This window comes from Perca fluviatilis, chromosome 9 (genome assembly GCF_010015445.1).
Source record: "Perca fluviatilis chromosome 9, GENO_Pfluv_1.0, whole genome shotgun sequence".
NCBI classification, from domain to species: Eukaryota; Metazoa; Chordata; class Actinopteri; order Perciformes; family Percidae; genus Perca; species Perca fluviatilis.
The window spans coordinates 37,417,135-37,433,038 of NC_053120.1; the positions used below are offsets into that span (position 1 = coordinate 37,417,135).

Consider the following 15,904-nt stretch of genomic DNA (forward strand, 5'->3'; position numbering starts at 1 on the left):
ATTCAGGAAGATATTGGTAATGAAGATAATGAGGCCCAATGTTCTTTAAAACATGAATACTTTCTACTTGATGCTTGTGTATAAATGTAATCACCTCCATCTCACAGACAGATAGGATTTTTAGATTTATCCATAAAGCCATCTCTGAAAATATAACACAATCTTTAGAAGTGCAGACTTGTGTCTTATTCCTGAGAAGCTTAGAGGTCATGTCGAACAGGGAGCACCCACTGGCCTTTAATATTAATCCACACAGATGCAATAAGCTTCTGTGTGTGTGTGTGTGTGTGTGTGTGTGTGTGTGTGTGTGTGTGTGTGTGTGTGTGTGTGTGTGAGTGAGAGTGTGAGAGTGTGTGAGAGGACTGGGGGAATCCGATTGCCTATTCCAGTCACACTTTCTTTCACTCCTCAGCCTGTGACAGCACATTTCCTTTCCTCTTCATGCTGGTTGCCTCTTCTCTACCAGCTCCCTTTTCCCTCCTCCTCCTCATCTTCGTCCTCCTCCCCTCTTTCTCGCAAATTCAAATTAGCTTTATTGGCACGACAGGGATTTCTATATAGCTTCACCTACAGTACCGTAATAACAGTGAAATTCTTGTTGTTCTTTGTCTCTTTTAATCCCAGCTGCCTCCTTCACTTTTGCCACAACTATCTTCCCTCTCTCTCGCTCTCTTTCTTCCTCTTCCTCTATCCCTGTCCTCTTTTTTTGTTTTCCACACACCTCTCCCCCAGCTCTCCTAACCCTCTCTGTGCTGGTGTATGTATTGGTATAATTAGCAGCTGCACTATGATGGATGGCTGGGCCCTGGCGAGGTGGGACTCTGCTTTAGCACACCATCATTACCGGCACCTCATACACATACATACAGATACACACACACACACACACACATATATATACCTGTGTATCCGCACCAAAGTGCATTTACAGCAAATGCATGCCTGGAACAACTGACGTCATTCAGATGCCTGCTTGCCGATGGAAAAATTAATCTTAACACCCCTTCCTTCTCTCTCAAATACACACGAATAAACGCTCAGAAACGCACACAGCCTTCTCTGAGTTTTAAGAGGTTTGTATCGACTCAGAGCCCCACTGGGAAGTGAATGCCAATAGCCCCTCTACTCTCTGTGTGAGTTCACACAGAGCAGCAGTCCAATAGACCATAGGGTGCTAAAAGGGTCTATTTCAAGAGCTGGCAGAAAGTTTCACCTCCAGGAACTTTCAGACTCCATATGCAGCATGAGATTTTTGCACATTGCCATTGTGTGTGTGTGTGTATGTGTGTGTGTGTGTATGTGTGTGTGTGTGTGTGTGTGTGTGTGTGTCTGGCTGGAAATGTTTGTGAAAAGTTCAAAGAGTTGGGAATTCAGAAATGGAAATTATGCAAATCGTGTCCTGAGTCTGACAATCCTGTGGGAAGTCTGTTGATGACAATCAGAGGGTGCCGTCTTTATCTGGGCTTGGTGTGTGTGTGTGTGTGTGTGTGTGTGTGTGTGTGTGTGTGTGTGTGTGTGTGTGTGTGCGTGTGTGCGCGCCCACACATAGACACAAGTAGTACAACAAACCGATATAGTTAATAAGTGTGAGAAAGTGTTAAACGTCCAGCTTACTGTGTCACACATTGGTGCTGTAGTTACTACGCTGTGTATGTGTGTGTTTTTGCATGTGCAGTATGTGTGTGTGAAGTGGTGGGTGGGGGCTGATCATGTTGTCAGAGTCCATAAGAAACAACAGGGCCTTATTAAACACGGACACTCAGTAAAGATTGATTTTGTTTGGCTGTCTTAACTGGAAGGGCAGGCGACTGTGACAGCGTGCGTGGGGCGATTAGACACCCGGGCAGGAGGCAGGAAGTGTGACTGACTGATGGCCGCTAGTGGCAGGAAGCTGCACGGGGGAGAAGATGTACTCGTACCCCCTCGGAGATTTCTCCCAAGGGTTGAATTGGGGCAGATTGAACCAAGACATTCCCTGTGCGGTCTGACTGGGCTCAGAAGACAGAGGTGGAGAATCTGTTCCCCCCCCCCCTGCAGTGCAGACAGACAGAGTTTCAAGCCATCGATAAAGCTCACTCCAGAAAATATGTCTTGGTACAAGTTGCTGGCAGCGAGCTGCTCAGGCAGGGCACGCCGGCGGCTTGCAAGGGAAGAAGTTCGGGGCTGTTATTGTTGAAGGTTTAGCCTAAAGCATCCTTAGCTTCTTTTAGTCATTGCCTACTCCATTTCTCTGCCATCCAATCCTTACCCCTCTTTATGTCTTTTCTTTCCTACTTTAAAAAGCATGTTCAGAGTCTGAGCAGAACTGTGCTATTTCACTCTGAGAAGAACTTCCACATTCCCATGAGCTACTCTAAACTAGCTCCCAATGCTTATAGGTACATGAATATACATTATAAATATGTGTTTGTGTGGTCACTTTGTTTGTGAGCTGCCTGTAGAGAAAATAATTTTGTTTCATGGAGTCTAGGAATGGACAAGGGATGTACCGATACCTCTCCTGATACCTATTCTGATACCATTGACAGATCCAATACCAGTGAACTCTATTACTTATTTGTATGTAAGGTAACATGAGGCCAGATTGCTGTGGCACTAAAAGCTGAGTTGGGCCCCTTCATGACTGATAGTGGAAACTTTACAGGGACATTGGCAAAGACACTGTGGAACGTGGCTGATACCCGATCCACTTAAAAGGTCAGTACAAGCACCTATTGGATCCAGTGACCACCAGCTGTGTGGAGTTTGCACAGTGTTTCCCACACATAGACTAATGTGTGGCGGTGCACCGCACTATCAACACCGGCCACCTCACATTGTGTTTCGTTATTTTTTGTATTTTTTTTTAAACGCCATTTAAAAAAAAAAACATGTTCAATTGCATTTCCTTTCCCCGCTCTCCTCCGTCTCTCTGCCACTTGTGTCTCTCTCACATACACACACACACACACACATACACACACACACATACACACACACACACACAGCTCCTCCCACCGTGCAGCCCGTGCAATGTTTGGTGTTTTTAGCCCCCCAACGTCGCCTTCCAGGCAGCGTGGCAATGGCTATAGTTAGGGTTAAGGTGAGGGTCAGCTGCCTGGAAGGCGCCGCTGGAGGGATAAGATTATGTACTTCCGTTTACTTTGTTGAGAGTTGCTCTCTAAACCCTGTCTCTTGTAAAATAAGTAAGTAAAGTTTATTTCTAGAGCACATTTTACACACAGTTTAAGCTGACCAAAATGCTGTACAAAAAAGCACTAAGGTGCTGTATTAACCGGGACCCGAAGGACAACACAAGGGTTAAAACACCATCGAACCCACCGTGCACACAGCGTCTGTCTCCATCAAGGAGAGAAGACGGCTGGCGAAATTCACAAGTTCACGAAAGGTTGGTATCTATCTCGTGAACGTCATTTTTTACTCTTACACTGAATGTTTGCTGCTTCAATCCAGATGGGTATTGAGAAGTATTTTCCGCGACTGAAAAAGGCACGCGTTGAGGATGAGGACCAGCCTGAACAGGAGGTATCAGCCTGAAACCGAGCTCAACAGTCCGACCAGTGGAATTAGGGCCCGAGCGCCGACAGCTGCGAAGGCCCTATTGAAACTGAAGGAGCGGGGTCCGCCAGTAACCCCGACGCGCGAGGGCCCGTCCAATGCTGCTTGCAGCTTTAATTAGTTATGTTATTAATTTGTTTACAATATTTTCAACATATATACAGTGCCTTGCGAAAGTATTCGGCCCCCTTGAACTTTTCGACCTTTTGCCACATTTCAGGCCTAAAACATAAAGATATAAAACTGTAATTTTTTGTGAAGAATCAACAACAAGTGGGACACAATCATGAAGTGGAACGAAATTTATTGGATATTTCAAACCTTTTAAACAAATAAAAAACTGAAATATTGGGCGTGCAAAAATTATTCAGCCCCCTTAAGTTAATACTTTGTAGCGCCCTTTTGTTCCGATTACAGCTGTAAGTTGTGTGGGGGTATGTCTCTATCAGTTTTGCACATCGAGAGACTGACATTTTTGCCCATTCCTCCTTGCAAAACAGCTTGAGCTCAGTGAGGTTGGATGGAGAGCATTTGTGAACAGCAGTTTTCAGTTCTTTCCACAGATTCTCGATTGGATTCAGGTCTGGACTTTGACTTGGCCATTCTAAAACCTGGATATGTTTATTTGTGAACCATTCCATTGTAGATTTTGCTTTATGTTTTGGATCATTGTCTTGTTGGAAGACAAATCTCCGTCCCAGTCTCAGGTCTTTTGCAGACTCCATCAGGTTTTCTTCCAGAATGGTCCTGTATTTGGCTCCATCCATCTTCCCATCAATTTTAACCATCTTCCCTGTCCCTGCAGAAGAAAAGCAGGCCCAAACCATGATGCTGCCACCACCATGTTTGACAGTGGGGATGGTGTGTTCAAGGTGATGATCTGTGTTGCTTTTACGCCAAACATAACGTTTTGCATTGTTGCCAAAAAGTTCGATTTTGGTTTCATCTGACCACAGCACCTTCTTCCACATGTTTGGTGTGTCTCCCAGGTGGCTTTTGGCAAACTTTAAACGACACTTTTTATGGATATCTTTAAGAAATGGCTTTCTTCTTGCCACTCTTCCATAAAGGCCAGATTTGTGCAGTATACGACTGATTGTTGTCCTATGGACAGAGTCTCCCGCCTCAGCTGTAGATCTCTTCAGTTCATCCAGAGTGATCATGGGCCTCTTGGCTGCATCTCTGATCAGTCTTCTCCTTGTATGAGCTGAAAGTTTAGAGGGACGGCCGGGTCTTCGTAGATTTGTAGTGGTCTGATACTCCTTCCATTTCAATATTATCGCTTGCACAGTGCTCCTTGGGATGTTTAAAGCTTGGGAAATCTTTTTGTATCCAATCCGGCTTTAAACTTCTCCACAACAGTATCTCGGACCTGCCTGGTGTGTTCCTTGTTCTTCATGATGCTCTCTGCGCTTTACACGGACCTCTGAGACTATCACAGAGCAGGTGCATTTATACGGAGACTTGATTACACACAGCTGGATTCTATTTATCATCATTAGTCATTTAGGTCAACATTGGATCATTCAGAGATCCTCACTGAACTTCTGAGAGAGTTTGCTGCACTGAAAGTAAAGGGGCTGAATAATTTTGCACGCCACTTTTTCAGTTTTTATTTGTTAAAAAGTTTGAAATAGCCAATGAATTTCCTTCCACTTCATAATTGGGACCCACTTGTTGTTGATTCTTCACAAAAAATTACAGTTTTTATCTCTTTATGTTTGAGGCCTGAAAGTGCATGTGGCGAAACGTTCAAAGGGTCACGGAATACTTTCGCAAAAGGCACTGTATATATATATATATATATATATATATATATATATATATATATATATATGTGTGTGTGTGTGTGTGTGTGTGTGTGTGTGTATATATATATATATGTGTGTATATATATATGTATGTATATATTTATATATATGTATGTATGTATGTATATATATGTATATGTGTGTATATATATGTATGTGTGTGTGTGTGTGTGTGTGTGTGTGTGTGTGTTTATATATCTGGGGTGGCTCCTGGATTATGTAATGTGTACCCCTGTACTACTGTCTGCCCTTGTGTTTAGTGTGTGACACTGCCTGTGACATAATTTGTGTCAGTAAAAAATGATGCAGAAGCAACAGTCCTCCGTTTCTTTATTTCTATCCATCCATCCATATATCTGTCTCTGTGTGTCTGCCTTCAGAGGCCCAGTTTGAAAAGCCTGTGGTACGGCTGTGTGTGCGCATGTTTGTCTGCGTGTGTGCGCACGTGTGTGTTTGTGCAACAGCACCGTGCGACACCATGATTAAGTGTTTTGAATAATTGATGATTGCATCCCTCATTAAGTCTCAGTCTCCTGCTCCGGCAGGCCCCCGCTCTATTTTTACGCAGCAGAATCCTCCTCTTTTCTCTTTTCTTCCACTCCACAGATGTAGCAAATCCATCACTCACTTTAGGCTCTGGTGATGGGGGTCCAGAGGGGCTGTGGGGGGATCTAAATCATGTTGAGTGGACATTTTTAACAGACCAGCAGCACAACGGACTGCAGCTCAGTGATGATGGTTTTCCAGAGCAAAGAGCGACCCCTGGCTTAAGAGCTGCTGGCGACACTCTTTGCAAAAGGCCAAATTGTAAAATATGTTGTGAAGCTGTGAGTGTGAGCATGGTTACTTTCTCGACTACGACTGAAAAACCTCCAATCCTCTTCTTTGTGTCTGTCATTCTGATCCCTGTACACAATTAATTTATTCATCCATTCACACACCGCTGATGCATCAAATTAAATAAGAAGCCATAAAAAAAATAATTAAATATGGTATTTATTTGTATCTGAAGGGTCAGTGGAACACACAACAGACCCTCTGAGCGGTCTGGTGTCTGTTTGCACTGTACTTGGTTAATCAGGATCATTACCATATTGCTGATGTATGCCTACTTCTGTTCACTACAATAAAACCATAAATCACAAAATTATTCCCAGAGAGGTTCCACTTCCTCGTGTTGCTGAGAGACGTGTGAAGACCATCACTGGTACGTCTTCAGAGATGAACAGAAGAAAGGCTGCTGCAGAACATAATAAAAGCATGGATTGCTAAATTATCAGTCTTATTATCACCCTTAATACAATGCTGGAGTGTTAATAGAGAAGATGAGCATGACGCAGACTGATGTAGTAGAAAAGTAGACTGGGTTGGAAGGGGGCAGCGAGGAGATCAGACCGACCAAAAGGTGGACTCAGACTGCAGGTTTGTTAATGAAGGCATATCCACAGTCTGTCTGCAGAGCAACAGCCTCCACTCTGCATGAAAAATACGGCCTCATACACATTGTTGAGTACAACCAATTTATATTTTAGCACATTAACAAGAAGGAAACGCACACACACACACACACACACACACACACACAGGAGGTGCAGGGAGAACAAGATTCGTTTTCATCTATCTCCCCTTAAAACATGAGAAAGGAGGAATTCCCCAAAGAGTGCGCAGCGCTTTGATATCTTCAGCTCCCGTGTCTGTAAATAGGTTAGGTGAAGACAATGTGAGGCGTGTCTGTATGTGTGTGCTCATGTTTTGGTGTTCATTTGCGATCTGCACGTGCATGTGAATCTGTCATCTTGTGGGGTATCCTATTTCTGGCAGGAGATTGTGGGTGGGAAAGTGTATGCATGTTTACCTTTTTCCTGATGAGGCCTCTGCAGAATGTTCCTTCTAGTCATTCAGGCAGGCAGGGAGCCATGTGGAGTACCTAGAGCAGCTCTGAGCACCGTGTTTCCATGTTTGCCTCCTGCAGTTTGCTGTTGTGCAGGCTGCTGGCCTGGCTGACTGCCTGCTGAACTAGCTGCACTGCTGTTCTTATAAGCCTCCAGGCCTGCTGCAATAGCTGGTGCTTTATCCACTAGACAACTGCAGTAACAATTTTGAGCCGTTGTTTGCATGTGGTACAGATGTAAGCACTGTTGAAGTCACGGATATTTCTTTTTCTTGCTCCAACCTGAAGAGGGATTGTATGACATCTCTACTAATAGGGTGTGTGTGTGTGTGTGTGTGTGTGTGTGTGTGTGTGTGTTTTGGGGGTAATGGCTATTTAGATCAGTGTCACTAAGGCCCATTGTACCACAGGCCTCGTGTAATCACTCTTTAACTGTACTATGGTGTGGTGAGCTGTGATCATGTGCACTCTGCAGTGTTTCCTCTATGTTGATTTGACCGTGGCGGCCCCCCACGGCAACATTTCTGCCCCCCACGGGATCAAAAATAGGGCTGCATTGTTACAGTGCATGTCGGAGAACAGCGTGGTCACTCTGCAGGAAAAGGGAGAAAGGAAAAAGAGACGCTGTCCGGATGATAAGCCAGTTGAGATGGTGTGTGTACGTCCTTGAGAACTGTAAGTCGTATAACTTCTGTTGTCAGTTCATTTAAGCCTGGTCTTGCAAATTTAAATTAAGTTAACCGGTGATTTTCGTTGTTTGTGTTCTTCACCTGCGAGCTAAATTGCACCTAGCTGTTGATTCGATATAATATTGCTGAACGCCCTCGTTCACGTTTGTATTTTAGGTGCATTATTTACATGCTGAAGTAGTTACACTGCATTCAAATAATGTAATTAATAGTGGGTTTATTGTTATTTGTTACAGAATGCTTAGCCTATACAGTATGTCAAGATCAAAGTTGGCCTATATAGTAACTCAAAAAATACAGTTCAATCACAACTGAAAATATGCCTCATTGTGTGTGAATAGAGGTGAATAAATGTATTTGTTTGTGTTGCAGCGAAGTGTCAGTTCCGTTTCATGGGAAATTCTAAATCCTAAAAATCCTAATGGAAACACTGCTCTGACAGCAGCCTCTCAGCAGGCGAGGACTGCATTGACCCATGATGTTGTGCCACACAGTGCCAGCCTTCAGCCTAACCATGCAAATGAGTGTACATACAGGTGGTTAGAAAGATTCTAAAGGTCTTTTTGTGTTCAGCTTTAAGTACCGTACTATACTTTTAGAGCTTCAATGCAATGTCGTGGTGTGTTCACACTGCCAGCGTCGCGATTACGTAAAGACGCAAAGACGCAAATTAGCTGCTGGAGACGCGAGTAACGCGGCTGGTGTGAACACAACATTAGAGTTTCTGTGGTTTGGAGTTTGCTCTATTTCTTTGTTCTTAGTTTCATCTTACAGTACAGCAGCCACAAGGTTTTCCTAATCACTCTCTAACAGCCCTATCATCACTGTGTTCACTGTGTTAAATTAATGCTATTGGTCTTATTTTGGATGAAGACTGCAACTATTAAACTAGAAAAATATGAATGCATAGGACCTACAGTACATACTGCAAATGTACTTTATGTTACGGGAACAGTCCTTGCCTCCAAAATTAACAAAACGGAATAATGCTGTGGTTAACGTTGTAATCAGTGCACATATTTTCATTACATAAATCTGCTGATTATTTTCTGGATTAATGGCTGAGGTATTTGGTCTTGAAAACAATTTCCCAAATCTAAGATAAAGTTGTCAAGTTACTTGTTTTGCCCAGCCAACAGTCCAATATTTTCAGTTTACTATTAGATAAGACAAAAAAGGAGCAAATTCTCACATTTGAAATGCTGGACCTAGGTAATGTTTGGTATTTTTGCCAAAAGAATGACATAAACGACATAAAAAAGATTCTCCAGAAGGTTGCAGACTAATTTTCTATTTCTATTGTGTCAAATCTTCTGCAAAACATGTTAGAACAAGCACTTGTTCATGATTAACTGATGATTGGTAAACCACTGTTAAGAATTAGATTACTTAAGAATAATGGTAACGGACAAGCTGGCATGTTTACCCCGAGTCTAACCACTTCACTGTCACTACTACTTCTTTTACGTTTTACAATATGCTCACCTGCGAAACTAATCCACCATGTTCTTATCAAGTTACAGTGAACAGCTGGACTGGGTAACCCCAGCCCGATCTGCCGGTGATTAGATTTCTCCCTGCTGCTCAGGCTGGACACCTGTACCTTTTTCTATCCTGCTTCTGTTACAAATCTGCGGGGACCAATCACAAACTGGCTTATCCACCTGGCACACTATTGGCGGGTTTAACACGATGACGACAGAGAAGCGACGGCAAGCAGCTTTTTGTTTACATTCAACATGGCGGCCACCGAAGTGCAGCTGTCGCTGTCGCTGCTGTTTTAAAAGATTTCAATGGCAAGTGTTCTCTGAAAACGGAACCGAAACTTGCCCTGGAACAATTTCCTACAAAAGAAGGATGTGTTTGCCTTACTACCGACCGGCTTTGGTAAAGCCAAATTTACCAGCTAACCCCGCTGGTGGCCACAAGAATGGAGCTCAGCTCAAACCGTGTGTGTGTGTGTGTGTGTGTGTGTGTGTGTGTGTGTGTGTGTGTGTGTGTGTGTGTGTGTGTGTGTGTGTGTGTGTGTGTAAAGTATGTCACCTGGATCGTTGGTCTGATTGGTTGAAGGACTATCCAATTGCGTACAGAGTCATTTGAACTATGCCCGTTGATCACGCCTTTTGTGCAGTAGAAAATACAGAGCAGACTCCCCTGACTAATGTTCAATCTTAAAAGACTGAGCTTGGTCTGGTGATAGCCGGACTAGAACACCTGGACTGGCTCACCCATGACCCCACAGTACAGGCCCATAAAAACCAGTTAGACTTCAGTTTGTGGCCCGGGGATTGGGGGAGATCTGTTCTTATACAGAGGCATTTGGCCACAGCCCTTTTTGATAAGACAAGACTGGGCTGGGATTTGTTTTAAAGGTCCCATGACATGGTGCTCTTTGGATGCTTTCATATAGACCTTAGTGGTCCCCTAATACTGTATCTGAAGTCTCTTTTATATAGACCTTAGTGGTCCCCTAATACTGTATCTGAAGTCTCTTTTATATAGACCTTAGTGGTCCCCTAATACTGTATCTGAAGTCTCTTTTATATAGACCTTAGTGGTCCCCTAATACTGTATCTGAAGTCTCTTTTATATAGACCTTAGTGGTCCCCTAATACTGTATCTGAAGTCTCTTTTATATAGGCCTTAGTGGTCCCCTAATACTGTATCTGAAGTCTCTTTTATATAGACCTTAGTGGTCCCCTAATACTGTATCTGAAGTCTCTTTTATATAGACCTTAGTGGTCCCCTAATACTGTATCTGAAGTCTCTTTTATATAGACCTTAGTGGTCCCCTAATACTGTATCTGAAGTCTCTTTTATATAGACCTTGGTGGTCCCCTAATACTGTATCTGAAGTCTCTTTTATATAGACCTTAGTGGTCCCCTAATACTGTATCTGAAAGATGGAGGGTGGGGGTGTGGCCTTGACCAACTGCCACTTTGCTCATTTGAAAGCCATGATGTCTCTCTCTCATGGGCCGTTTGGCTGTCCAAATTCTCTGGGCGGGCAAAGCAGAGAAAGGGGAGGTAACCTTGCTCCTTATGACCTCATAATGTTGAACAGCGGTTTTCAGTTACGTGTTTATTTAATTTCATTTATGATTCAAATACCTAATGTACTCTGGTTGTGTTGTGAAACTAGCATTTTAATGTTATGAGCTTTTAAAGAGTAGTTGATTATTGATCATTAACATGGCTGTGGTTGGATTATGGAAAATGAGGCCACTTAAAATCTTTCTATACATTCAATCCTCACCATCTGTCAGCCATACTTTGTTCTATGCTAATCTCTAACAATAATTGTGACATGGGGTGAATGACGCTGGACTTCATTTATTGTTATATGGAGTATAAAGTGTGAGAGTGATTCGCCGGTTATCTGGGTGTGACACTGAACTTTAACCCACAGCTCATATTCTCAGGTCTTTCTTTTTCTCATATCTCCCTTACTCTCTCTCTCTCTTTCTCTCTTGCACTCTTATACATTAACAGCCTATTAACTCATTCGCCCATTGGTACTGTACGTCTTATCCTCTAATCTCTATGAGTTGATCTTTCACCCTTTTGACCGTTTTCCGTTGCGCTCGGTTTCATACTTCACCGCTCTTCGTCTTTTCCTGCGTTGGTTAGACTACCGGAGTTGAGTGGACAGGACACTGTATATCACATACTCCCGATCCATAAACTGGTAGGTCTCAATATTTTATATTCTTAGTTTCTGCTGCTAGGTACACCATTGTTTTTTTTTCCAGATAGAATGGGCTTTGATTGACATTAATTACAATCTTTGGTTTGCTCGTGCGCTCTATCAGTTGACATTTCCCAGTGCATTTAACCATTACGGTGACTAAAACTAGGAGCATTTGATTGCGTCTGATTGTTAATGTAGTTTCAAGAAAGACTGTTCATTTACCATTCAGACATCTGAACCATGACAGACATGTAACATGGATAACCTTTCGTACCCGCAGTCATGGTTATACATCAACCAGCACAGCTCAGAAGAGAAAAGTGTTGCTGATAAGGGCTCTGCGTTGGTGTCAGGATACAAAGGTGGCGTTGGTGAGGGGGGGAGGGGAGGAGGAGAACAGGGGGGAGGGGGGCAGAAGATGGACAGAACACAAGTAGTGAGAAAGGTAGTGTAGAGGTGGTCTTTATGATGATTCATTATTGAGATGGCAGGAGAGCTGAATGAGTGGAGGCGCTAATCTAACTCTGAGCCTGATGGACAGAACACAATTACCCTGAGAGTGGGAGGTGGGAGAAAGAGGGGAGGGTAGAGAGCTTTTCTTTCTTCCTTTTTTTTTTTCCTTTCGCCTGGCAGACTTTACTGTAGCTGCAGATGATTTCTGGGCATTAAGCTCCTGTTGGCAGCATCCTGTTTATTGAGAGAGAGAGTGAGACACACACACACACACACCAGATCCTCACATCACCCACATGCGCTTGTTGGCAGCGCCCCCCATTTACGGACGTCCAATTTACTGCTCGTTCCCTTTCCTTTCCTCCGCTGCGTCTCCTCTGGTACGGCTTCAGATTGCTGTCTAAATCCAGACACACTAAGCCATGTTCACATCCTACTCTGCTGCTGCTTTTAGCTTGTGCGCTGATTCCAGGTCAAACCGCCACTACAGTGTTCACGATGGCTTTTGACGGCGCTGCTTTATCTTTCGTGTGTGTGTGTGTGTGTGTCTGGCAGGGAATTTGTACAGCTGAAGCTAGACATGGACTGCTTTTTTGAGAAATTAGCTTGTTCTCCCCTCCAGGGACCGTAGCTTAGATGTGGAACTCTTTCCCCGAACGCTCGGGAGAAACAGCCATATGTCTGGAGCCTTGGAGAGGTCTGGAGAGCGGGGCTGCAGCAGATTTTTCATTTTCATCCTCAGAGTCTCGTTTTGTTGCTCATTTTCACCAGTAGACTGATGGCAGTTTTTCTTACAGGGGTTGGATGAGTTGGACTTCTTCAATTAAGCGAGCAGTGCTCTCATAGGAGCAATTTAGCAGACCGAACTCAGAACCCATTTCGCAATTATTTCATGATATATTTTGGATTATACGCTCAGTGTAAAAGCACAGAAACATGTTTAGGAATCTTGAGTTTTGTAGTTGCAAAATAAAAGATGTTATTTTGTGGGTTGAGGCGGTTGGGGGGCGTGGGGGTTTCTAGAATGCTTCTTTTCTGGCCGAAGTCGAGGATTAACAGACTGCCTTTCTTCAACACAAGCTCCAGTTGCTGGCTGAAAGACTTCACAGCTCGAAGGAGAAGAACGAATTCAGAGAACAAAGAGGAAAGAGAAGAGGGACAGAAGGGGACATGTTCAGGGTTAGCGCTGAAGCCGCTCAAACTCCTTCCTTTCTGTTCTGATTTTACTTCCTTGGGCTTTTTTCTCTCCCATACACTTTACTCATTATCTTACTCACCCACTCTGTGTTCCCTCACCCCTCACTTTCTGCCCACTCTGTTCATTTTTCTTCCCTCTAACCCCTCTCTGTTCATACTCACTCTCTCTCCATCCATTTGGTGGAACAGTGCTGCTGATAATGCCTGTAATTGGAGTGACTCACACTTTTCCAGTGTGTTTGGACCAGATAAAGAATATTGTCAGCATTTTGCCGACATGGCCTCTGCTGGCAGAATTAAATGGACTCTGTTCTGTCTGCAGCAAATTAAAAGCCTCTCAATTCATCTGTTCTCGCCCGAGGCTCACATGGGCTTCCTATTCACACAGAAACACCGTGGAGAGGAGGAAGAGAATAAGAGAGATTTACCTCTTTCCCCAAGAAGCACCAGTCTTTCGGTTTTGTTCAAGTCTGCACTCAGCCACTGTTAGATGGAGATGGAAAGAGAGGTCAAGGCTGATAGTAAACAGAGAGGTGGAGAGCGGCTCAGAAAGTAGTCAGATTCATTATTCAGCGTGTCGACTTGCAGCTGTCTCCTGCTGTCTTTGTACCTCAGCGTCTCTGTAAGAAAGGAGCTTGTCTGCATTTGAGTGTGCATGTAAATGTGTGTGTTTTCATGCATTCACACGACAGGGTTAGAGTGTGGATCGGAGTGTTTTTGGCTCCTAGGTTATCGGAGTCGCTGCCAGTCAACGCTTCAGAATAAAATAGCGGCAGATGGGCAAAGAAGGGACAGAATGCTGGTGCCAGAGGGGCCCACCAGGCACTGAACAGGGCCCAGGAAGGGCAACAAGTGTGGTAGCAGCTTTAAAGAACAGTTTAATCCAACCTGGCTCATTAGTTTTGGTCATCTTTGCTGTTGGTAATCATATAACCGGAGCCACCAAGTGAATTGCCAAGATCTGGGAACGGGACAACCTGTGGGAACAGATGATCAGGTTTTAAACGTCCAGTTTAGCCAAACGTATTTTTGAAAAGACAAAGAAAGTAAAATGAGAATCCCTTGTAAACATCACAGTTCACAAGACCTCTTCAACTTTGATCTACTATTGTTGTGTGTGCACACAGTTTCCCTGTGCAGTCAGAGAATTATAACTGACATTTCGGTTGCGCTCACGTTTTGCTGTTAAATCCAAAAGTGCTGGCTAAATTGTCTGAATGTCGGATGACATTTTAGTATAAAACGTTTGCGAAAATGAATGATTATTAGTGTTTTTGAACCTGTTTAAATAATTATTTCATGATTGAATTGGGGAGTGCTTTGAAGAGGTGGGATTGTTCTTTAAGCAGTGTCCTTGCAGAGTGACATTAGTGACAGGAAGCAGGAAGTGTAGAGCAGGTCTCTCCAGCCCGTTACCATAGGCAACATCTACTCAAGGCCCCCCGATCAGAAACGAGCTCATTGTCATGCCTTCTGAGAACTCTTGCAAGGTTTCGCCTGCCAAGAGTAAACAACAGCTAACCGAAGCAAACTCTCTTTCTTCCTCTCTTTCTCCCCAGCTCTCTGTGGGTGTGTGTGGGATGTTGTGTCAGGGCTAAAGCCCGTCCCTCTCCCATGAGCCTGTGTGCCCACACACACACCTGGCGCCTCCGCACACACCCGGCGCCCACACACGCACGGCACTGACGCTGTGAACCGGACCCTCGGAGCCCAGCGGAGCCAAGCGGAGCGGACTGTAGCCCAGTTGGAGCCTGAGGATGTCAACAGAGACGGAGCTACAGCCAGCGGTCAGGCCCGGCAGCGTCAGACGGGACTTCAAGAGGAAAGGTAAGTGCACTTTCACACCCGTCGTTGTACAGTTTGAAACATTGTTAAGGCTCTTTTACGCTTCTGCGTCAACTCCACGCCGTAGCTACGGTGTCGTGACCCTTTCGGAGTTCTGTGTCCGGGGTTGCTTTGAGAGAAAAAAAAAAAAAAAAAAAAAAAGAGGGGCGCTGTGCCCCCCCCACGGAAAAACAAAAAAAAAAAAAAAAACACAACGACTCAGAATGGCAAACAACATACACTGTGGTTCTAAAATGTTAATCGTATTTGTTTGGCCTTGTCTTGCTTAGAGTTCGTGAAAAGTATCAAGAAATAGACACAGTAAAATCCATCGACCTAGTTACTAAAAACCAGAAAATAAGTCTGAGTTAGGGTTGTGGCATCACGATGGAGAGCCACCATTGTGATGCCACGCCCCCCACCCTGTCAGACACACTAATCCTAGTCGCAGGCGCTGGACGGGAAATTGACAAGTGCGTCGGTCTTACACTAGCAAAGACATTTGCGTCGGTCTTTGCGCTGTTCTGCGCAGGGTGCAAGATAGGGCCCCTTAAGTGGAAGCTACTTTTTTTCCCCTTATGTGCAACCTATTTGTGAATAACACCATTGCTTTGAGCAGACTGGATTGGCTGTAGAGATACAGTCTCTCTCTCTCCCTGTCAGTTGTAGCTCGCTCTACCTGCTAGTGGACACGCTATCACACTTTCCTCTCTCCCCTCATTGGACTTGCGTATTTTCCGGACTATAAGTCGCTCCAGAGTATAAGTCGCATCAGTCAAAAAATGCGTCA

At 44.1% G+C, this 15,904-nt stretch overlaps 1 protein-coding gene across 11 annotated transcripts in view; it reads left to right on the top strand.

The window, feature by feature from the left end:
• Positions 1-15,904, top strand: part of dab1a (DAB adaptor protein 1a) — a 331,663-nt gene that overhangs the window by 260,659 nt on the left and 55,100 nt on the right. For 10 of the 11 annotated variants that reach the window (XM_039811470.1, XM_039811473.1, XM_039811472.1 and 7 more), the window contains one exon: positions 14,850-15,117. In XM_039811470.1, the coding sequence (XP_039667404.1) occupies positions 15,048-15,117 (70 nt within the window). In that variant the 5' untranslated portion in view covers positions 14,850-15,047. Of the gene's footprint in view, positions 1-11,408; positions 11,638-14,849; positions 15,118-15,904 lie in introns of those variants that run through there. The other variant, XM_039811471.1, reaches the window with a different exon arrangement.